The sequence below is a fragment of the Bos grunniens genome, chromosome 16 (assembly GCF_055505025.1).
Source record: "Bos grunniens cultivar Pamir isolate PY7600 chromosome 16, Bosgru_T2T1.0, whole genome shotgun sequence".
Taxonomy (NCBI): Eukaryota; Metazoa; Chordata; class Mammalia; order Artiodactyla; family Bovidae; genus Bos; species Bos grunniens.
In genome coordinates, this window is record NC_141180.1 from 24,472,052 (window position 1) to 24,496,649 (window position 24,598).

The 24,598-nt window shown below is 44.1% G+C and overlaps 1 protein-coding gene across 2 annotated transcripts in view; it reads left to right on the top strand.

Annotated features, from left to right (window-relative positions):
- Window positions 1-24,598, top strand: part of TNR (tenascin R) — a 487,368-nt gene that overhangs the window by 453,868 nt on the left and 8,902 nt on the right. For both annotated transcript variants that reach the window (XM_086342434.1, XM_086342435.1), the window contains 2 exons: window positions 20,319-20,470; window positions 21,887-21,983. In XM_086342434.1, the coding sequence (XP_086198560.1) occupies window positions 20,319-20,470; window positions 21,887-21,983 (249 nt within the window). The remainder of the gene's footprint in view (window positions 1-20,318; window positions 20,471-21,886; window positions 21,984-24,598) is intronic.

The following is a 24,598-nucleotide window of genomic DNA, read 5'->3' on the forward strand; positions in this document are numbered from 1 at the left end:
GGGAGGAGCCCACCAGAGAAGCTCAATTGCCTCTTCTTGCAAAGAAAAATAATTATTTTCCCCTACTCCTGCCTTCCCCAACTGCCATGGCCCTGTCAGGAACCTCTCACTACCAAGGCAACCATAGGAACCAACAACACAAATTCCTGGTCCTCCTGCACCAACTAAGTGCACCAAGTAAGAGAGCAGGCTCCTGTGCAGATTTTCTGCAAGGGTTTTTCCAGCACGGTTTGTCCTTCCCTCCTTCCTGCCTCTGCTGCCTGTAAAAGTCGCACAAATAAAGCCCCAGTATGAAGTCTGCAGTTCTCCATCCACAAAGCACTTCTGCATTTCCATGGTCTCAACCCATTCTTTTACAACAACTGGTGAGAAGGGTGTTATTATCCCCATTCACCTCAGACGATGAAACTTAGGTGCCTGGAAATCAAATGACTTACATGTTAGTAAGTTCTGGGTCAGAACTTGAACCAAGGTCTTCCACTTCTAAATCCAGCATTCCTTCTGCCTTCCTTCATCTAAGTATTGGGTTGGTCATAAAGTTTCTTCAGGTTTTTCCATCTCATTGTACAGAAAAACCCAAATGAACTTTTTGGCTAACCCAATATCAGAAGAAGATACTGGAAATACCCTTAAAGGGTGAAAAGTGAAGTGAAATTGTTAGTCACTCAGTCATGTCTGACTCTTTGCGACCCCATGAACTGCAGTCTACATACTTCTCTGTCCATGGAATTCTCCAGGCAGGAAGACTGGAGTGGGTTGCCATTCCCTTCTCCAGGGGGTCGTCCTGATCCAGGGATAGAACCTGAGTCTCCTGCATCGCAGGCAGAATTGTTACTGTCTGAGTCACCAGGGAACCCCACCTTAAGGGGTAAGGTTGGTCTAATGTGTACAACAGGAAATAAAGTAACACCTGATATTTGAGGGCTGTTTGACAGGCACTGTTACAACAGTATTATGTATTCTAACTTAATCCCCATGGCAGTCTATGAGGTATGTTCTAGTTTCCTTATTTACAGATATGGAAACGGGGCCAAAGAGAGATGAGGTAACTCACCCAAGATCCCATAGCTCTCAGGTAGGACAGCTGGGATTGACCCCAGGTGTGCTAGCTCTGTGGTCTGTGTTAACAACCCTTCCCACCACTTTTCATGGTGCCTCTCTGCAGTCTGTAATGTGGTGCTGCCCTGTCCAGACTGTATCTTCTCCCCACCCCATATTTAGAGGAGGGTGGCTGTACACCATGTGGGGCAAGTGTACTGTTAGTCGCTCAGTCATGTCCAACTCTTTGCAAACCCATGGACGGTAGCCCACCAGGCTCCTCTGTCCACGGGATTCTCCAGGCAAGAATACTGGAGTGGGTTGCCATTTCCTTCTCCAGGGGATCTTGCTGACTCAGAGATCAAAACCATAGCTCTTGCAGCTCCTGCACTGGCAGACTGATTCTTTATCATCTAAGCCAGCAGAGCAAGTGAAGCCATGTTCGTTATCTGTAGACACACTTCTGTTGTCATCTCAGAGCACCAGGGTGACTGGATTCCTGTCCACCCCCAGAGCCCATCCTCCCATCACTGGAGAGAGGTGACAGAAAGTCACCCATCTACCCAGGTGCCTCCCCCACTGCTGCTGCTGCTGCTGCTGCTAAGTCGCTTCAGTCGTGTCTGACTCTGTGCAACCCCATAGACGGCAGCCCACCAGGCTCCCCCGTCTCTGGGATTCTCCAGGCAAGAACACTGGAGTGGGTTGCCATTTCCTTCTCCAATGCATGGAAGTGAAAAGTGAAAGTGAAGTCACTCAGTTGTGTCCGACTCTGAGTGACCCCATGGACTGCAGCCTACCAGGCTCCTCCATGGGATTTTCCAGGCATGTGTACTGGAGTGGGGTGCCATTGCCTTCTCCGCCTCCCCCACTGCTGCTGCTGCTGCTGCTGCTAAGTTGCTTCAGTCATGTCCGACTCTGTTCGACCCCATAGACAAAGCAGGGCACTGGCTCAAATACACCCAAATGTCACTAGTGATTCCGTAGGGTAGTGAAATTATGACTGAGTCTCCCTTTTTCTTCCTTTTTATACTTTTCAATATCTTTCAAAGTGTTGACAATGAGCACAATAATCAGAAAAACAATTTTTAATTAAAACATAAAAATAAACTTTGGTCACTCAATGAAGACATGTATCCAAGACGGGTCTTTGACAAGTAGAATTTGGAGGACACTTGATCTCTTTTATGGGGCTGAAGTCAAGTCAGCTCAAGCTCCATGACTTTCTAGAGGTGTCTTATCTCAGAACCAAGGTGTCACCATCTTTCTCAAGCCCTTTCCTGCACATTCGCAGGTTAATTAAAGGGTCCTCCAGGGTTTCCCTTCTCAAGCCACCGCCCAAGACCCAGGGATTGGAGCTTTTCACTGAATTAAAATTTTCCTTCCCCTAAAAAGGACACAGATGACAGAAACATAAACAAAGCCCCTGATCTGCATATTTATTAGGTCTAAACTACTCATTTCATTCCCCAAATGCATGGGTTTCACTGCTTGCTCAGTGTAGTATGAGCTTTCAATTCCCATCCTAGTAACACCACAGCTAGTGGTGGTGGGCAGGATGACAATATGCCTGGGGTTTCTGCAGTATCTTGCAGCTGTGCCTTGCTCCATATCCGCCTGGATTGTAACAGCATGCCAGATTCCAAGCCCTCCGCTGGCCTCTGTTAGATGAAGTCACCCCCAAAGGGTGTGCAATAGTTTGAGTCTAGAATCCCAAATCCAGCTGGGGGCCCAGTAAAGTCCAGTAAACAGAGGGTTGACAATTTGTGGAAATCTGGGACGGAGCCCAGGGTAGTGGCTTTGTTCCGTGGACAGCACAGGGGGACCATCAAGATGTATTTAGGTGTTTGTTCTTTTTGTGAGACTTCAGGTGGCACTGAGCCCCCGCAGCATGACCAGTAACCCCCCTGAAAAGGAGAGCACTGAAGAGCCCACTTGCCTGTAACAGCAGTGTGATTACTACCCAAGTTGTTCCATGCAGTTTGGGGAACCAGAGACAGACTTACCACTACAACTACAGTGGTTCATGGCAAAGAGGGGTCTATGTCTAGAAGTTTTCACAGAGTTTCCCTGGAAAGCTCAAATTTAAATCTCAATCACTGATGCATCCCAAACCCACTGAAATGACCAGTGGCATAGTGACAATCCAGGGACAGAAGCAAAGCACAAGACATCACCTCGCACAAAGCTGGGCACATCGCAGACGTAATAAATGGGGGTTGAGAGGAGCAGTTAAACCCCAGGTGCAGAGCCTGGGAAGAGGGGTTTCTGATGAAAAGCTGTAGGAGGAGAAGATTTTTAATACCCTTTACCGGGACAGCCCATGCAAAGAGGGACTGCATACAGAGTATGATGCACGTGTCTCTCTGATTGCAGGCTCTTTCGGCCACCTCACATGCAGATTTCCTCAAATGAATTACACAGAGCTTACAGAGTCATTTGCATGTCAATACTTTTTTTAAGATTCAAAGCAACTGACACAGTAAATTTTATTGTTTACATAACAACAGGCTCTGAACAAAATGCAGACACAAAGGACACAGTGACCATAAAGGTTTGATAATATTTTTAATTAATTTTTATTGGAGTGCAATTGATTTACAATGTTGTGTTAGTTTCCGCAAAGCAAATCATTTATACATATACATATACCTACTCTTAGATTCTTTTCCCGTAGAGGTCATTACAGAATATTGAGTAGAGTTCCCTGTGCTATTATTGTTAGTTCTTATTAGTTATCAAATGGCAACCCACTCCAGTATTCTAACCCACTCCAGTGTTCTTGCCTGGGAAACCCCATGGACAGAGGAGCCTGGTGGGCTACAGTCCATAGGATTGCAAAGAGTCAGACACAACTGAGTGACTAACACACGTAGTGTGTATATGTCAATCCCAATCTCCAAATTCATCCCTCCCCTTCTCTCCCCCTTGTTAACCATAAGTTTGTTTTCTATATCTGTGACTCTATTTCTGTTTTGTAAATATGTTCATTGGTACCATTTTTTTGGATTCCACATATAAGCGATATCATGTGATATTTGTCTTTGTCTGACTTACTTCACTCAACATGACAACTCTAGCCCATCCATGTCACTGCAAATGGCATTATTTTGTTCTTTTTTATGGCTTAATAATATTCCATTCGAGGTAGATATATGTCTCCCACACCTTCTTTCTCCATTCCTCCATTGATGGACATTTAGGTTGCTTCCATGCCTGGCTATTGTAAACAGTGCTGCAATGGACCCTGGGGTACATGAAATGGGACCTAATTAAACTTAAAGGCTTTTGCACAGAAAAATAAACCATAAATAAAATGAAAAGACAACCCACAGAATGGGAGAAAATATTTGTAAATGAAGCAACCAACAAGGGATTAATCTCCAAAATATACAAACAGCTCATGCAGCTTATTATATTTTTTAAAAAAATCCAATCAAGAAATGGGCAGAAGATCTAAATAGACATTTCTCCAAAGAAGATATACAGATGGCCAAAAGGCACATAAAAAGATGCTCAACATCACTACTTATCAGAGAAGTGCAAATCAAATCAAAATTATAATGAGGTATCACCTCACATGGTCAGAATGGCAATCATCAAAAAATACAAGCAATAAATGCTGAAGAGGGTGTCGGGGAAAAGGAACCTTTCCTCCTGGAGAAAACTATAATTTGAAAATATGCATGTCAGTATTAATGAGTCCTCATTGCCTGTGCCATGCCCTCTCCCTTCTCCTAAATCCCTCACCAAAAAAGCAAATTTTCTTAGAGATGAAGAGAATACAAGTGTATGACCTTCCTGAGTGTAGGGGTGCAGATGTTATCAAGAAGAGAAGGACTGGAGTTTACTTCACAGATGACATGAGCTAGACTCCTGAGGAAGAGTCTGGGGGAGAAAAAGAGGCCTCCAAAGATCCCCTGGAGAAGGGAACAGCTAACCACTCCAGTATTCTGGCCTGGAGAATTCCATGGAATGTATAGTCCATGGGGTCGCAAAGAGTCAGACATGACTGACTTTCACTTTCACTGGGCACCTGGGCATCCAGGTGTTTCTCATCCCAGAAGTTCCCTGTCTGCCCTGGATATCTCCTGACATCCCCTGAGAGTGGGCTTCCTCAGGGAAAAGTGGTTGGAGCAGCAGTGCCTCGGGCCTGATTCTGCAATTCTCTGAGTTCCCCACCCTCTGCCGACACTCAGCACATTCTAATCCATCCTTTCCCTGCCCCTCCCTCAGGACCAGAGCATACTCCCCTCACGCCCTTGAAGCCACATGCAGCACCCTGCAAGCTCCATCTGCTGCTGCTGCTGCTGCTAAGTCGCTTCAGTCGTGTCCAACTCAGTGCGACCCCAGAGATGGCAGCCCACCAGGCTCCCCCGTCCCTGGGATTCTCCAAGCAAGAACACTGGAGTGGGTTGCCATTTCCTTCTTCGATGCATGAAAGTGAAAAAGTGAAAGTGAAGTCGCTTAGTCGTGTCCTACTCTTAGTGACCCCATGGACTGCAGCCTACCAGGCTCCTCCGTCCATGGGATTTTCCATCTGCAGCATCCTTTAAAAAAGAGAGAGAGAAAGAGAGGGGAGAGAAAGAAACAAAAACAAAGAGCAGAGTTATCTTCACTTACTCAAAAGATTGAAGGGCTGCCCTCCTGAACCCCATGAATCACTCTTGCTGAGCAAGAGATCTGAGGAACACCAGGGATGATGGACTTAGAAGCTAATTTCATTCTAGTAACCGACACCCTTTCTGACTTCACTAACAGTACCTGAACTTCCACTTAGCAGTATCCTATTCTTAGACTGATCTCAGTTGATTGTTCTAAGTGTTTTTTATGTCATGTCTTTGGAGAAGGCGATGGCACCCCACTCCAGTACTCTTGCCTAGAAAATCCCACGGACGGAGGAGCCTGGTGGGCTGCAGTCCATGGGGTCACTACGAGTCAGACACGACTGAGTGACTTCACTTTCACTTTTCACTTTCATGCATTGGAGAAGGAAATGGCAACCCACTCCAGTGTTCTTGCCTGGAGAATCCCGGGGATGGGGGAGCCTGGTGGGCTGCCGTCTACGGGGTCACACAGAGTTGGACACAACTTAAGCGACTTAGCAGCAGCAGCATCATGTCATGTCTTAAGGAACAAAAGAGTCTAAGGCTGGACCCCAGAGTGGCCTCCATCCACTGACAAACCCTCATCTTATCCTGGGTGGGCCAAGCAAAGAGAACTCATTACATGCAGATGCCAATTTAATGGTTTAGGAAAAAGTTGAGATGTTAAAAAAATAATACGAGAGAGGAAAAAAGAAAAGAACTGGCTCCCACAAAACCTCAAAAAATTCCTTTGATCAAGATGTCTCTTCTCATTGCATTCCTGCTATATAATATAAGCCCATTTCATTGTTTCCATCATGTTAATAGCTTCCTGTCCTCTTGTCTCTGGTGTTTGCACAAGACTCTGGGGGGAATTAAATACAAGTAGTATGGAAGAGAAAAAAAAATATGGATACATTATTTATAATTTACTGTCGCCTGAAATTTCATCCAAGGTCTACTTGTCTTTTAGAGACATGAATATAAATGAGGAAACAAATATTCCCCACAGAGCAACAGGGACTTGGTGAAATGATCTTCTGAGAAGCAGATTTCATTGTCTATTTTAATACTATAAGAAGCAAACATGGTGCTCACTAAAGCTTGTCCTCGGAGACAGTGAACACTATAAAATAGGTTGTCTTGACCTTGAGGTTAAGCGAAGACAATCATTTTCGGAGGCACCCAGAGATAGGTAATGAGAAGTTTTCTTTATTGCCTTTGCTCCGTCCCTGCTCTCCCAGCAGCCAGAGTGAGCTGCTCTCTGGGGCTTTTCAAGAAAACTCCTAGAGTGTGATCTAACAGGAGCTTCATTTTCTGAGGTTGTGAAAATTAATGAAGGTGGGCAAACCCTGGGTTCTGGGACAACAGACCGTGGGTCATGCAAGTCCATGTCGTTATCAGTGGGGAAGGAGAGCATGACTGCTATTGATTGCAGTCTATTCCTATCTATGCCATATTTCCCCACACCTAAGTAGGACATTGAAGGGGCTTCTCTCCTCTCCACTACTTAGAAACAGCTTGACTTCTTGCTGCTGAAACGAGCAGACCCCTAAAAGGAGAGGCCCACATTCTCCTTTCTTTGGGACCTGCATTTGAGGAAGGTGGTAGGGCTCTAAACATCCCATCTGAACAAGCCATTCCCATGCCTGCCCACCATGGGAGATGGATGGGTGTCAGATGAGAGGTCTGAATTAATCATACCACTCGGTTTATCACATATGACCAGTGTCAGTCTCCAACAAGGTCCCTCTCCGTTTATTCATTTATTTCTGTTTACCTCCCATCTTTTCTTCCACCTTCCATATGCAGCCATTTTGATGTGCTAAATTTGTAAACTTTTGTTGTGTTTTTTTAAATGTATTTTTGAAAAGTTGCCTTAAGTATACTTTAAGTGTATGTAAATGTTATTAGATTGCATAACTCATTCCCTATTCTATTTTTTGCTCAGCACCATTTTTAAGATCCATCTATGTTGTTATAATGGCTTCCCTGGTGGCTCAGACATCTGGTAAAGAATCTGCCTGCAATGCAGGAGACCCTGGTTCAATTCCTGGGTCGGGAAGATCCCCTGGAGAAGGAAATGGCAACCCACTCCAGTAGTCTTGCCTGGAGAATTCCATGGACAGAGGAGCCTGCCGGGCTACAGTCCATGGGGTCACAGAGAGTTGGACATGACTAACCCTGGTCTTGCACACACTGTTATACATGTATAAAATCATTTGCTTCCAACCATTGTAAAATATTGCACGGTGTGCACACATCACGTTTTATGTCTTCATTTTCCTGAAGATGAACATCACTTTGTCTCCGGTATCCCTCCACCATAAATGATACTATAGTAAATACCTCATCAGTTCAGTTCAGTCACTCAGTCATGTCCGACTCTTTGCAACCCCATGAACGGCAGCACACCAGGCCTCCTTGTCCATCACCAACACCTGGAGTTTACCCAAACTCATGTCTGTTGAGTCGGTGATGCCATCCAACCATCTCATCCTCTGTCATCCCCTTCTCCTCGTGCCCTCAATCTTTCCCAGCATCAGGGTCTTTTCCAATGAGTCAGCTCTTCGCATGAGGTGGCCAAAGTATTACAGTTTCAGCTTCAACATCAGTCCTTCCAATGAACACCCAGGACTGATCTCCTTTAGGATGGACTGGTTGGATCTCCTTGCACTCCAAGGGACTCTCAAGAGTCTCCTCCAACACCACAGTTCAAAAACATTAATTCTTCAGTGCTCAGCTTTCTTTATAGTCCAACTCTCACATCCATACATAACTACTGGAAAAACCATAGCCTTGACTAGACAGAACTTTGTTGACAAAGTAATGTCTCTGCTTTTTAATATCCTGTCTAGGTTGGTCATAACTTTCCTTCCAAGGAGTAAATGTCTTCTAATTTCATGGCTGCAATCACCATTTGCAGTAATTTTGGAGCTCAAAAACATAAAGTCAGCCACTGTTTCCACTGTTTCCCCATCTATTTGCCATAAAGTGATGGGACCAGATGCCATGATCTTAGTTTTCTTTTTTTGTTGTTGTTTTGTTTTTTTTTAAATTTTTTAATATAAATTTATTTATTTTAATTGGAGGTTAATTACTTTACAATATTGTATTGGTTTTGCCATACATCAACATGAATCTGCCACAGGTGTACATGTGTTCCCCATCCCAAACCCCCCTCCCACCACCCTTCCCATACCATCCCTCTGGGTCATCCCAGTGCACCAGCCCCAAGCATCCAGTATCCTGCATCAAACCTGGACTGGCAATTCGTTTCATATATGATATTATACATGTTTCAATGCCATTCTCCCTAATCATCCCACCCTCTCCCTCTCCCACAGAGTCTGAAAGACTGTTCTATACATCTGTGTCTCTTTTGCTGTCTCGCTTACAGGGTTATCGTTACCATCTTTCTAAATTCTTAGTTTTCTGAATGTTGAGCTTTAAGCCAACTTTTTCACTCTCCTCTTTCACTTTCATCAAGAGGCTTTTTAGTTCCTCTTCACTTTCTGCCATAAGGGTGGTGTCATCTGCATATCTGAGGTTATTGATATTTCTCCCAGCAATCTTGATTCCAGCTTGTGCTTCTTCTAGCCCAGTGTTTCTCATGAAGTACTCTGCATATAAGTTAAATAAGCAGGGTGACAATATACAGCCTTGATGTACTCCTTTTCCTATTTGGAACTAGTCAGTTATTCCATATTCAGTTCTAAATGTTGCTTCCTGACCTGCATACGAGTTTCTCAAGAGGCAGGTCAGGTGGTCTGGGATTCCCATCTCTTTCAGAATTTTCCACAGTTTATTATGATCCACACAGTCAAAGGCTTTGGCATAGTCAATAAAGCAGAAATAGATGTTTCACATGTCCACATATAAATCACTGAGGCAATACCTTTGGGATATATGTATCCAGAAGAGAATTGTTGGGTCTTAGGGTATGTGTTTATATGGTTTAACTAAGTACTGCTCTCCTGAATGGTTGTACTGGTCTACACAGCCTCCAACAGTGCACAAAGGATCCTATTTCCTAATGATATACATCATTCCTAATTACTTGACATGATCCAGCTTTGTAATTCTTGACAGTCTAATAGGCGTGATTGATATCTCACTGTTCTAGTTGAATTTCATTAAATAATGTTTGTTTTTTTAAATGTCTCTTCAAATGCTTGTTAGATTTTTGAGTTTCCTTTTATTGTAAATTATCTGTTCATATAGTTTGTCTGTCTTTCCATCGGGTTCCTGTGCTCGTTAAGTACTAGCTATATTTATCTGAACTTTGGAAGTTTTTCTTTAAAAAATCTCACCCTGCCTGTAGAACACAAATATATTTTTCTACATGTTCTTCTATTAACTTTCTGGATGTATTGTTATATCTAGTCTTAATTTTATTTACAGTATAAGGTAGGGATGGGTTTCCCAGGTGGCTCAGTGGTAAAGAATCTACCTGCCAATGTAGAAGATGCAGGTTCAATCCCTGTGTTGGGAAGATTTCCTGGAGAAGGAAATGGCAACCCACTCCAGTATTCTAGCCTGGGAAATCCTATGGACAGAGGAGCCTCAGGGGCTACAGTCCATGTGGTTGCAAAAGAAGTCGACACAACTGAGCAACTAAACAATAACAACAAATTAGATAGGGACACAGTGAGCCAATTTCCCCAGCATCTTTTACTGAATAATCCATCTTTTACTGAATAATCCATCTTTTACTGAATAACCCCTCTTTTACTGAATAACCAATTGATTCGTGGTGCTATATTGTTTATTAAGTCCCATATATACATGGATTTGTCTCTGAACTCTGAACTCCCTATTCTATTCCATGCTCTATTGATCCGTTCTTTTCCAAACACTACATTGTGTTTTTTTAACCACCCCTGCCACCATATTTAATGTTTTTGACATCATTCTTCTTTGTGTATCCCTTAACTACTTATTGTGGATATAGGTGATTTTACTGCTGTTGTCTTTTAAACTCCCTACCAGCTTTATAATTGGTTGATCTACTATCTTTACTGCACATTTGCCTCAATGCAAGTGTTCCTTTTGTAATTTTCATGTTTCTAATAATAGTCTTTTCTGCTTGAAGAAGTCTCTTTACCGTTTCCTCTAATGCCAATTTAGTGGTGCTGAACCCTTTTAGCTTTTTTGTCTGTAAAATTCTTTCTCTCTCCTTCAAATTGGAAAGGTAGGCTTTCTGGGTGGAGTATGGTTGTAGGTTCTTTCCTTTTATCACTTTGAATATATCATGCTATTCCCTCCGGCCTGCAAAGCTTCTGCTAAAAAGTCAGTGAAAAGTCTTATGGGAGTCCCCTTGTATGAAACTAGTTGCTTTTTTCTTGCTGCTTTTAAGATTCTTTTTTAATTAATTAATCTATTTAATTTTGGCTGTGCTGGGTCTTTGTTGCTGTGTGCAGGCTTTCTCTAGTTGCAGGGGGCAGGGGCTACTTTATGTTACACTGTGAGGGGCTTCTCATAGCAGTGACTTCTCTTGTTATGGAGCTTGGGTTCTAGGCACTCAGACTTCAACATGGGCTTAGTTGCCCCTCGGTTCAGTTCAGTCACTCAGTCGTGTCCGAATCTTTGTGACCCCATGGACTGCAGCACGCCAGGCCTCCCTGTCCATCACCAACTCCCAGAGCTTGCTCAAACTTAGGTCCATCAAGTCAGTGATGTCATCCAACCATCTCATCCTCTGTCATACCCTTCTCCTCCTGCCTTCAATCTTTCCCAGCATCAGGGTCTTTTCAAATGAGTCAGTTCTTTGCATCAGGTGGGCAAAGTACTGGAGCTTCAGCTTCAGCATCAGTCCTTCCAATGAATATTCAGGACTGATATCCTTTAGGATGGACTGGTTTGATCTCCTTGCTATTCAAGGGACTCTCAAGAGTCTTCTCCACCTGTTATACAGAGTGAAGTAAGTCAGAAAGGAAAATACCAATATAGTATATTAACACATATATATGGAATTTAGAAAGATGGTAATGATGACCCTATATGCGAGACAGCAAAAGAGACACAGATATAAAGAACAGACTTGAATTCTATGGGAGAAGGCAAGAGTGGGATGATTTGAGAGAATAGCATTGAAACATGTATATTAGCATATGTGAAATAGATCGCCAGTCCAGGTTCGATGCATGAGACAGGGTGCTCAGGGCTGGTGCACTGGGATGACCCTGAGGGATGGGATAGGGAGGGAGGTGGAAGGGAGGATCAGGATGGGGAACACGTGTACACCCATGGCTGATTCATGTGAATGTATGGCAAAAACCACTACAATATTGTAATTAGCCTTCAATTAAAATAAATTTAAAAAAAGAAAAAAGTCTTCTCCAACACCACGGTGCAAAAGCATCCATTCTTCGGCACTCAGCTTTCTTTATCTTCCTGGACCAGGGATTAAACCCATGTCCCCTGCAATGGCAGGTGGATTCTTAATCACTGGACCACCAAGGAAGTCCTTTAAGACTCTTTACCTTTAATTTTTGCCATTTTAATCGTAAAGCATCTTGACACGGACCTCTGGATGCCTCTTGTTTGGGACTCTGCTTCCTGGACATGGAAGTCTGTTTCCTTTCCCAGGTTATGGAAAGTTTCAGCTATTATTTCTTCAAACGAGTTCTTTGCCCTCTTTTCTCTCTCTTCTCCTTCTGGGACCCCAATAATGGGAAGCTAGTACACTTGATGTTGTTCAAGAGGTCTCTTAAACTATCCTCAAGTTTCAAGTCTTTTTTTTTTTCCTTTTTTCTGTTCAGTTTGGGTAATTTCCAGTCTGTCTTCCAGTTCTCTGATCTATTCCTCTGTATCATCTAATCCACTGTTGACTTCTCTTAATGTAGTTTTTTTTAAACAAGTTATTGTTTTCTTTAGCTCTGTTTGGTTCTTCTTTGTATTTTCCAACTCTTTGTTAAACTCCTCTCTGTGTTCATTCATTCTCCTCCTGAGATCATCAAGCATCCTTATGACTGTTACCTTGAACTCTATTGGATAGATTGCTTATCTCCACTTTGTTTAGTTCTTTTGAAGTTTTGTCTTATTTCTTCATTGGAACATATTCCTATGTCTTCTCATTCTGTCTCATTCTCTATTTATTTCTGTGTATTGAGTAGGTCAGTTATGTTTCCTCATCTCAGATTAGTAGCCTTATGTAGGAACATCCTATGGAGCCGAGCAGCACACTTGCCTCTGCTCACAGAGTTATATACTCTAGGAGTGTTCCCTGTGTGGGCTCTGTGGGTCCTTCTGTTGTAAGGGGACTGACTCTTGTGGGTATGCTGGCAGGTGGCGCTGGCCCCTGGCCTGGTTGGCTGCCAGGCTCTGAGCCAAGTGGCAGCTGCTAGCCCATGGTGGACAGTGCCAGATTCTGACATGGCTAGCTTTGTGGTCCAGGGGGTCTGAGGCTGATGCTGGATGAGTGGGTAAATGCTTTGTGCTAATAGGATAGAGAAAGGATTTCAAAATAGCACTTGCCAGTACCAGTGTCCTTGTGGTAGGACAGACTCCCGAAAATCACTGTCACCAGCATCTATGTCCCCAGGGGGCATCCCAGTTACCTTCTGCCTCTTTGAGGGGCTCTCCAAGATAAGCAAATGGGTCTGACCCAGGCTTCTTTCAAATTATCTCCTCTGCACTGGAACTCACTTGCCACTATTTCCCACATCCCAGACTCTGGCCTCAACAAGGGTGGTCAGGAAAGACCTCTCTTTGACCTGAGCCATTTGAGCCAGAACTTGAATGATGAGAATGAATCACACAGAAGAGCATTCCAAGCCTAGAGAAGAGTAATTACTACACCTCGAGGGAGGAATAAGTTTGGCATATTCAGATTAAAAGAAAGCCAATGGAAAGAGGGAAGGATACAAGGCAGAGGCAGAGCATGCAGGAATTTATAGGATGTGTTAAGGATTTTAGATTTTATTCTAATTGCAAGAAGCCATTACAATCAGAGCCACTGATTGGAGAAGCTTTTGGAAGGTCTCAGCAAGTGAGAGAAAGGATGAGATAGTATCACTTTTACATTATAAAAATATTACCCTGGTTAAAATATAGAGAATAGATGCAAGTGGGGCCAGGATGGCAGGAAGAGACTAGGTAGGAGGCCTTTCCTTGCGATATTAAATCAAAAGCCACAGAGAAGGTCCAGGCTGGAAGCTGCCTGTCTATGATCAATTAATCTGCCATAGAATGGGATTTCCTCATATTAGTAAATCTAAGGAATAGTAAATTATGTCAGAACATTTCTTTGCTGTTAGGGTACCTTTAGTTGATCTTCAAAGGGAAGATTTAGAAGCCTGTTATGTTAGCCCTTGGTAGGTAGAAGGCAAGTGGTCTTCAGAGCTTAAAGACCTTCCTCAGAAACTCTGCTTAAGATAAAGCCATCCAAGCTGTTGACTGCACAGTTAATTCTATGCTCCCATTGGCTCCTTGAAGGCTCTTGTTACCTCTCTACCTTGATTCCTACTGCCACCTCCCAAATGAGGTCTCACCTCCACTCTCACCCCCATCTAATTCATTCTCCACACTACAGGGAAAACGCTATTTTAAAAACTTGAGCTTAAAGTCCATTAATGAGCTCTTCATCTTATTTCCTTTAGGAGAAGGTCCAACTCCTTAAATGTCATGATCCAGTCCCTCTTATTTCCCCAAGTCTTTCTTTCACCCACTCAATCCAGCTCTTTCTCTTGTTTCCTGGCTGAAACCTGCAGTTTCCCAGATAGACCACATTTTGCACAGACCTAGAATATTCCTCTTCCATCAATTTGTGACTAATTTCTACTTTGGTTCCTAAAATAAGAAGCACTTTCTGATTAGCACTTGCTAACCCCTGTCCCATACTCCAGCACTCACCCTACCCTCACCAGCCACAGGATTCACTACATGTGCACTTCATGTTTTGATAGCTCCTTGTTCAGTTCAGCTCATTCAGTCATGTTCAACTCTTCGTGACCCCCATGGACTGCAGAATGCCAGGCATCCCTGTCCATCACCAACTCCCAGAGCCTACTCAAACTCTTGTCCATTGAGTCGGTGATACCATCCAACCATCTCACCCTCTGTCATACCCTTCTCCTCCTGCCTTCAATCTTTCCCAGCATCAGAGTCTTTTCAAATGAGTCAGTTCTTCGCATCAGGTGGCCAAAGTACTGGAGCTTCAGCTTCAGCATCAGTCCTTCCAATGAATATTCAGGACTGATATCCTTTAGGATAGATTGGTTTGATCTCCTTGCAGTGCAAGGGACTCTCAAGAATCTTCTCCAACACCACAGTTCAAAAGCATCAATTCTTCGGTGCTCAGCTTTCTTTATGGTCCAACTCTCATACCCATGCATGACCACTGGAAAAGCCATAGCCCTGACTTAGATGGACCTCTGTCAGCAAAGTAATGTCTTTGCTTTTTAATACACTGTCTAGGTTGGTCATAGCTTTTCTTCCAAGGAGCAAGCATCTTTTAATTTCATGGCTACAGTCATCATCTGCAGTGATTTTGGAGCCCAAGAAAATAAAGTCAGCCACTCTTTCCACTGTTTCCCCATCTGTTTGCCATGAAGTGAGGGGACCGTATGCCATGATCTTAGTTTTCTGGATGTTGATTTTTAAGCCAGCTTTTTCACTCTCCTCTTTCATTTTCATCACTTTCCTCTTTGCTTTCTGCCATAAGGGTGTTGTCATCTGCATATCTGAGGTTGTTATTTCTCCTGGAATCTTGATTCCAGCTTGTGCTTTATCCAGTCCAGCATTTTGCATGATGTACTCTGCATATAGGTTAAATAAACAAGGTGACAATATACAGCCTTAACATACTCCTGTTTATCTCTTCTCCAGAGTACTCAGAACTTGGGGTTATATTTGTTTTTTTTCTCCCACCAGAGTGTGAGCAACCTGAAAAATAAGACTGTGTCTTTGCTTCCCTATATTTCAATCTCCTATCCCAATATTTAGAACCCAATAGACACTTCCTATATGTTTGCTGAATGAATACACAAAAGAATAAACACATAAATCAATTGGAAGATACTGTGAAGGAGGCCAAGGTGGTAGGTTTGACAGCCCATGTGGGCTAAACAGATAACTTTTCCCTGTCCACAGCCTCAGACTGGTTCCCCAAACTTTGCTACCCACAAACCCACTTCTGAGAAAAAAGTGTAAGGGTGGGTGGCCAGAGGTGGTCTCACCTGTGCTAATATGAAACGGCACCTTTTGTCTGCAGTTGCAGAGACTTTCTGAGGTTGTTCTCAGAGATAAATACTGATATCATAGTTCAGTTCTGATGCTAAGGCCGTTAGATTGGGCAGACACTCTCCAAAGCCGTTAACTCTGACCATTCTAAAGACCACTTCAATAACACAAAGCAAGTAAGGGACAGAGCAGGGACAGGGTCTCTCCCCTCACTCCCAGCCTACTGGGGGCACTCTGTTTGCACTGCTTATCACAGAGCTCACTTCCCTCTACTCAGCATTCAGCCTCCAGATGCCCAACAGAAACCAATTTCTGAGCCATTCTTCCAGTGAATGACCCGATCCTGTTGATCTCCCAATTACATCTAGAAACACTTAGCCGTAAGACATTTCAGTGTACTGATCGCTTGGCATTGCTTTCCTCTCAACTTGGTAATCACAACAGCCTGTGCTTTTAAAAAAAAAAAAGAAAGAAAGAAAGAAAATGGGAAAAAAAAAAAGCCTCTTTGTCAGGCCAGGTCCTAGTAATTGTATCGAAGGGGAAGAGAAGGAAAGCCTTTCAGTTTGGTCTTCATCCTAAAATTTCTGCCTTGGAAAAACTACTGTGATGATCTACGTTAGGATTAAAGGTGAGTTTTTGGTATTTTAGATGTATAACATCCAGAGACCTAAGGATGCCCCCAAAATGCCCTGATCATCTCCTAAAAACATATGAAGCCACAGTGTACACGCAATGAACAAAGCACATTGGGAACCAGTGTATTATATATTATTAACTAAAGCAGGGCCCAATAACCCCACAGGAGAATTTAATGGTAAAAACTGGGACACAAGGCTTAAACTCAAGGATAATTAGAGTCTCTTATCCCTCTCGCTCAATCTACACATCTTGGGACCAGCCTACTCAAGACATGCCCACTGGGAAAGAGAGAGAGAAGGAAAGAGAAAATGGGAAAGAAAAGAAGGAAAGAGGGGAGGTGTTTATCCACTCTGCCATGTGGATCTCAACAGAGAAAGCAGATCATTGCACCCCTTAGAGCACAGTATAGCTAACCAATTCTACCTCTGGACTCTTTAAGAAGAGGAAAACATACTAGAGGAACTGTGGAGTTCAAATCCAGCTGGTCTTCAGGCTCATCTGAAGAGCTTTGGTTTAATACTGATTCCTGACACCCAGCCCCCTCCCCCCACCCCTGCCCCAGCATTCTGATTAAGCAGATCTGCTGCAAAACCCAGGGAACTCAATTTTAATAGTCTCTGGTTTGGGAACAATTAATGAGTCTGCTTCCTCTCCACAGCTGAAAAGGAATAATAATTTGATCATGGACTGGTGGTGGGAGGTAAAACTTTGACAGTCTTGAAAGCTGGAGTAGGGTGAAGAGGAGTGGTTTCATAGTAAATGTCTCCTTCAAGCTCCCAAGATGTGAATATTGCTGCCCCAGATAGTCTGTACAAGCAAAATGCTTTTGATTCTTTCCATTAATGCTACAGACTAAATTATAGTAAGTGGAATCTCTAAGCCACCTGGTGGACTTGCCGTTTGTCAAAGGTAAGGCAAGTGCATCCGGCAACTATGCATCAGCCCTGCACATGTTTGATGAGCGCCTCCACTAACCAGTCCAATGTGGGGGCCCAGAAGGAGGAGACCATGCCCCTTCCTCTCCCAGGGTGCAGTCTGGAACCTTCATCCCATCCAAACTTATACAGTCCTTGAAAGTAAAAGTGAAAGTCACTCAGTCATGTCTGATTCTTTGCAACTCCATGGACTATAAAGCCCATGGAGTTTTCCAGGCCAGAATACTGGAGTGGGTAGCCTTTCCTTTCTCCAGGGGATCTTCCCAACTCAGGGATCAAACCCAGGCCTCCCACATTACAGGTGGATTCTTTACCAGCTGAGCCACAAGGGAAGCCCAAGAATATTGGAGTGGGTAGCCTATCCCTTCTCCAGGGGATCTTCCTGACCCAGGACACTCCTTAGGTCCACTTTTTCTTAATTTGATTTTATCCCTGTTTTCTGACTTTATAAAAATGCATCCCTTTTTTATATGACAGCCTTTAGATATGTAAAAGCTTCTCTCCTCCAGAACAAGTTATCTCATTGTCCTATATTTGTTTTTGGTAGTTCTACCTTTAAAACAACTAATATCTTTGAGCCTTTTGAAAGGATATAAACAGAAATATTAAATAATCAACATTATCAATGTGAAGGAGCCTATATATGATCATTTATTTGTCTGTTCTAAAGTTTGGCCTGGAGTTATATGTGTATTGGGAAGAAATGCGGGGTTCTGGCCCCTTTAAGGAACTGAGGCAGATTCAGGGGAAAGGGTTATTAGTGCATAAGGCAGAAGTGAGCTGAAGACAAGCATGTTTTATGTTGATCTAAAATGAGAAACTCAAGCAGTGAGAAAATAAAGGAAAAAGGAAGGCAGACAAGCCAGTTGCTCTAAAGACCAGCTAGAGAATATCCTGGAAGCCAGGAAATAATCACTGTGCTCCCAAGGTGGCAAGGGGGGTGGGGGGGAGGTGCTTACTCACACTTGTCCCTGAAATGTAACTGGACCCTCTAGGAACAGGTGGGATCAGGTACTCTAACGAGCTCTTGGACAGGCTGGAGATGCAAATTGAGAGCTTTTCTATAGCTATCAAGGAAATACATTTTGGAGGGTTAAGATATTTAATATGAACAAAGAACTTTGAGCTAACTTTAATCTTTGGGGCCTTATATGCTTATAAGATAAATATTTGTTGTGGTTTAGTTTCTAAGTCACATACGACTCTTGCGACCCCATGGACTGTAGCCCACCAGGTTCTTCTGTCCGTGGGATTTCCCAGACAAGAATACTGGAGTGGGTTGCCATTCCCTTTCTCCAGGGGATCTTCCCCGCCAGGGACTGAACCTGGGTCTCCTGCTTGGCAGGCAGATTCTTTACCACTGTGCCACCTGGGAGACCTATATGATGTTCGTTAATCATTTGCTGTCTGAATAGATGTAGATCCAGTTAACTGTATCATAGGTTATAGTCCCCATTTTAGTAGTGTAAGGAGCACTTGACCTGGAGTCTGAAAACCTAAGTTCAAATGAACGGAGGAAGTCACGTGATCTTTCTGAGCTAGTTTCCTTCTCTGTAAAATAAGTCTTCAACCTATAACAATGTCTTCCTCTCATGTTTCTTGCAAGAATTACATGGAAATAAATGCACACTTGGTAAAGTACTAGTTCTATAGAACTATTTTGTATTCCCTGGCGGAACATGCCTGAAGCAGGTGGTGGCTTGTTCCACACTACCTTAAATGGAAGGGAACCTAATCCGTGGTGTGGCAGCACGCTGCACAGTCCTTATGCAGGAGGAGTTAACACATCTCCAATAGGGGTCTTGCATAAAGCCTACCAAACCACCAGAAGCTCTTACTAGCACAGATGCGTCGTTGAGGTTGCTATGTTACCTCCCTTGTCTGGCATTGTGCTGCTGCTTGCTCCGGCCCACTGGATGACTCTTCAAGAGGCCCTCTGTTGTACCTGCAGTGCACCGGTTCTGCCACTAGGGGCCGCTATAGGTTCCCATGAGGTCCCTACCTCACCTCTCTTCATGATTCTGCTACAGTTCGCAGGATGCAGAACCACAGCAGCGCACCACCCTTTCCATTGAACCCAGAGATCATATATTTACAGGGTACCCAAGGCACTTTTCCTCCCGTGGAAAGCTCTGCCTTTAACTAGCTCCCATAAGCTCCTGCAGTCCAGTAAAGCTCCTCCCTTGGGACCTCTGCTTTCTGGCTTGCCTGTTGAGCATTAAAATCTGCCCTGAAGCCAAGCTCTTCAAGACACATGATTTAAGCTTCTCTTTCAGCTAATTAGATATTGTTCTACAAATTGGGCTGTTCTCTCTGAAAGATGAGCAGCAATTTATTTCCTCTGCCCTCTCCTTAAACTTAAACTGAACTGTAAAACATGGCCATTTGATTGTTTAGTCCAATCAGGAAATTATTTTGCATGAGAAATAGATATCCATCTTCTTGCTAATACTAAGCCTGTTTGGGGCATTACTTATGGGTTGCTGTGAAAATGGTGGACGGCTATGCTTAAATCCCTCTCATTCTTTTGAGATGTGGGCTCTGCGGTGATTTATTGTGGCCCATGTATCTGTAATCATCACCTAAGTAACCCATCACTCTCTGTATTAACATACTTTCACCCTTGCTAGAGGAATATTTTTATTATCCTCATCTTTCTGATGAGAAGACGGATGCCAGGAAGTCAGGCTATTTGCCTAAGCTAAACAAGTAGGGGAGTGGGGGAGTCACACAGTGAACCCAGCTTTTTGGTCTTCAGATCCCATAAAGCTGTATACTGTCTGATAAACCCAACATCAGTTGAAGATTCACTGAGGATTCCTTATCGCTCTTGATGAAGTACTGTCAGATTCTCTAAAATGTTTTACAGTCCAAGGGGCTCTCATGCATAGTGGGAGGTCCCTACCCCACTATGGAAACTGCCTCTTTTCCTGTGCAGGGGGCCGGGTCTTCCCTCATCCTCAAGACTGTGCCCAGCATTTGATGAACGGAGACACTCTGAGCGGGGTTTACACCATCTTCCTCAACGGAGAACTAAGCCAGAAGTTACAGGTGTACTGCGACATGACCACCGATGGGGGTGGTTGGATTGTAAGTATCTTTGGCTGTTCTCCAGGCACGCCAGCGACCTTGGTGCCTCCATCCACCTGGCTCGGCACCCATCCATCCATACTTCACCATCCTTTGGCCATTTTTTCATCCAGTCTCCCCACCCCTCCACCCTCACCCCACAGGTCCACTCTGTAACTCTGCATTGTCCTCAGGGCCCTTGTTCAGCAGCCCTATCACAGGTTTGAACAGGCAGAGGAAGGAATAAGAATATGAGGCTGTAGTGGTCCAGCCAAGAAAGGGGGACCCAGGAAAATGGCTCCTTCTGGGGGGATAGTTCATGCAGGAGGGTGCCAGGAAAAGAGAGAAGTAGCTCAGAGAGGCCCAGGGGTCTTCCCTGCTGAAAACTGCATCTATGATAAGGAGTAGAGGAGGTGAGTCCCTCGCAGGAGGAGGGAAGTCTCTATGGGGAAGTGATCAGTATCTTTCTGTTGGAGAATCACATATGGCGGAGCAGTTAAGGTGCAGAAAGTGGATCGCCACCTCTATGTACAAAGGCCACCCCTGTCTCCATCCTCTCCTGGCCTCTCCGGTTCTTCCCCAATAGTCTTCAGGGAGCAGAAGTGGTAGGGAAAAGAGAGACTCCATTTCCTATCACGCTCCTCCCATGTCCAATAGGGCAGTACAGAGAGAAGAGAATGGGCAGCCTGGCGAATGGCCTCACACATCACTGCAGGCCACTATGCAGGTGGGGGAGTTCTGGCAGCCTGGCCTGAAAGCAGCCCAGCATTAGCTGAGTCAGTTGCAGATGGAAACCCTACCCCTTCACCCTACTTCCTCCTGAGGATCCCGCCTCCAGCAGCAACACACCATGCTGGATTTTTCACAGTGCCAAATGGATAGTTGTTGAATGGAGTCAAACTCTTGGGAGATGTCTTCTTTTATGTTTCTGACATATTTGTGCCTTCTTAAAGCATAATCGGAAGTTGAAGTCGAGGCTGATGTATTGGAGGTTAAATGAAATTAGCACTTAAACAGCTCAGAAAGTGAATGATACACACTTGCTTTGCCTGAAACAAGATGATGACGTTACTGGCTGATCTGAAATGGGTCCCATTCTTTTGGTGAAAAATGCTTTCTGCTGCATGCCATGGTGTGAAAAGATGAATTTGAGAGCCTAGCCTATTTCCCTTGACTATCAGGGGTTTGATATGTATCCTGAATCCTTTCTACATGGCAGGGGTGCAAATTAGTGTCAACATCACACCCCAGCCTATTCATCAAGGGCCCCTGGGCTTCAGAGAAGGGCTCCGAGCGTCTCCGGCCATGACCGCTGTGCACATACCGAGCTCTCTACTGCAGTGGTGCTTACCTGAGTGTCTCTGTCACTGCAGATATAAAACTCTGTTACAGTAGTTTTATTCATTTTTTTTCATTTGTCCCCCTCTCTCTTCACAGGTATTCCAGAGGCGGCAGAATGGCCAAACTGATTTTTTCCGGAAATGGGCCGAGTACCGTGTTGGCTTTGGGAACCTGGAGGATGAGTTTTGGCTGGGTAACGCCTCCTTTTTTGTTTCCCTTGGAATGCTACTCCGGCTTTTTGTCCGTCTCTCTCTGTTCTGTGTCCATCTGGGATTATCAGAAACCCTGGGTCTGTTGAGAAGTTGACAGCTCGTGAATTGCTTTCAGTACCTCTTGCTCTGTTTGGCTCCACTATTGATCTGTTTTTATCTTGTGGTGGTGTTTTCCTCTTTGCTCTGTCTCTTCCCATCCTCATTAATAGTCTCTTATGCTGATGGGTCTTGACGTGAGGCAACTTTTACAAAGGGAGTGAGCTGCCTGGTGGGGGAAGAGGGCAGGGGGAGCAATAGGCTGGCGGGTCATCTCTCAGAAGCCAGGCATCAGCCAGCCAGCCTGCAGGCCAGGAGGAAAATGAGACAGTCGCTCAGACCTTGCTCCTTGGAGGAATATTATTACCTGACTTGGGATGGAAAAGGAAAAAATGAAAATGACATTAGAGGTGACCGGCAATTTCCTAGAGGTCTAACACAAGCGGGAGGTGTAGATTGAGAACCGAACTGGTGTGAGAAGGTAAACAGAACCCGACCCAGGCAGATGGCAGAGGAGCCAGTTCCAGAAAGCAGTACATTTATTATTCCCTGCATCTCCCTGTTAGATTTTCACAGTGATCATGAAGGGAGGCCAAGGAAAGGCAATAATTGTCTTCTGTATCTGTGGTCTCCTCTCTATCTCCCGCTCAGCCTCACCATCCTTCTCTTGGATGTTCCTATCAGAACCCCGTAACTGGCCTTCCTGCCTCCTGGATCAACCATTGTCTACATGGCCACTAGAACTATCTCCCTCATGCCAAAATCTGAGCAATGACTAGCCCCATTTGTAGAACTTTTAAATGAGTCCCCGTCACCAGCACCTTAGCTATGGTACAAGGCCCTCTTGGGCCTGCTCCCCACCACCAAGAGCCCCATTCCCCTTCCCTGCACCCTCCAACCGACACCAAACTCCAAGTATTTTCTTATTGAAGTATAGTTGATTGGCAGTGTTTCAAGTATAGTTGCATATTGACATAGTTGATTGGCATAGTTTCAAGTATGTATAACTGCAAAATGATGCAGTTATACATACACACATAAATACATATATCCTTTTTCAGATTCTTTTCCATTATCAGTTATTATAAGATATTGAATATAGTTCCCTGTGCTATATACAGTAAGTCCTATTGTTTATCTATTGGGTTGGTCAAAATGTTTGTTCGGATTTTTGTGGAAGGTAGTATGGAAAAACCCAAACAAACTTTTTAGCCAATACAGTGTTTGTATATAGTAATGTATATCTGTTAACTCCCAATTCCCAATTCACCCCTCCCTTTCCCCAGACTCCAAAGCCTTAGAATCACTGTTTCCTTTGCAAGGGACCTCTGCCTATCAACTCTCCTCACCCCCATACACCTTGCTGTGCTTCGCTGCATATTCAAAGCCTCAGCTCACCTCCTCTTCCCCAGTAGGACCTGTCCTAACCATTTTTCTCTAATTTTGCCTGCAGGAGCAGTCTCTCTCTTTTGTGGCCGAAATCAGGGTCTGTTTTCCTTTCTGTTTCTCTTGACTATACTTTGTAAACTTCTTTCAGGCCTGGGACCTAACCATATTCATTTTCAACCTCATTACCTGTCACAGTGGCTGAGGATAGTAGGTACCTAAAGTGTAGATACCAATCAATCACTCAATTGATAAGAATTTACTGAATGCCTACTAGATGCCCAGATCTGTATTTGCTGATGAATGTAATAAAAATAGAAGGTAAAAAAGGAAAGAGAAGTGAATAGGAAAGTATCCTTGCCTTCTAAGAGTTTGCAGTCAGCTTGGGAGGTAAGTGTAAAGCACAGAAATCGATGTCCCCACAGCAGACAGTGCTCATGCTTCCCCAGCCTCAGCCACTGGACGCCACAGTCACTTCTGGGAAACATCTGAACTGTCGCACGCTTGAATTTTCTATATATCACTTTTCAAAAAAATTATTTATTTGGCTGTGCTGGGTCCCAGGTGTGGCGCATGGGATCCTCAGTTGTAGCATGTGGGATCCAGTTTCCTGACGAGGGACTGAACCCTGGCCCCTTGCATTGGAAGCTTGGGGTCTGGCCCACTGGACCACCAGGAAAGTCCCTATGTATCACTTTTAATAAATGAAATCTATTCTTTCGTGAAAGAAACATCACAGCATTGCCAAAAACAGAAAGCGAGTCATCATGTGCCGTAAATAAAAGGGAATCTTAAAAATAAATGCAATGAAAACAGCAAAAATACTAAATGCCAGTTGTTGCTGGTGCTGGTGGTGTTAAAAATGGAGATTAGAGAGTGTTGAGTGTTAAACCACAAAGTTTTTGTTGTTGCTGCTGTTCAGCCGCTAAGTCATGTTTGACTCTTCGAAACTTCATGAACTGCAGCACGCCAGGCTCCCCTGTCCTTCACTATCTCCTGGAGTCTGCTCAAGTTCATGTCCATCGAGTTGATGATGCCATCCAACCATCTCATCCTCTGTCATCCCCTTCTCCTCCTGCCTTCCATCTTTCCCAGCATCAGGGTCTTTTCCAATGAGTCAGCTCTTCACATCAGGTGGCCAAAGTATTGGAGCTTCAGCTTCAATATCAGTCCT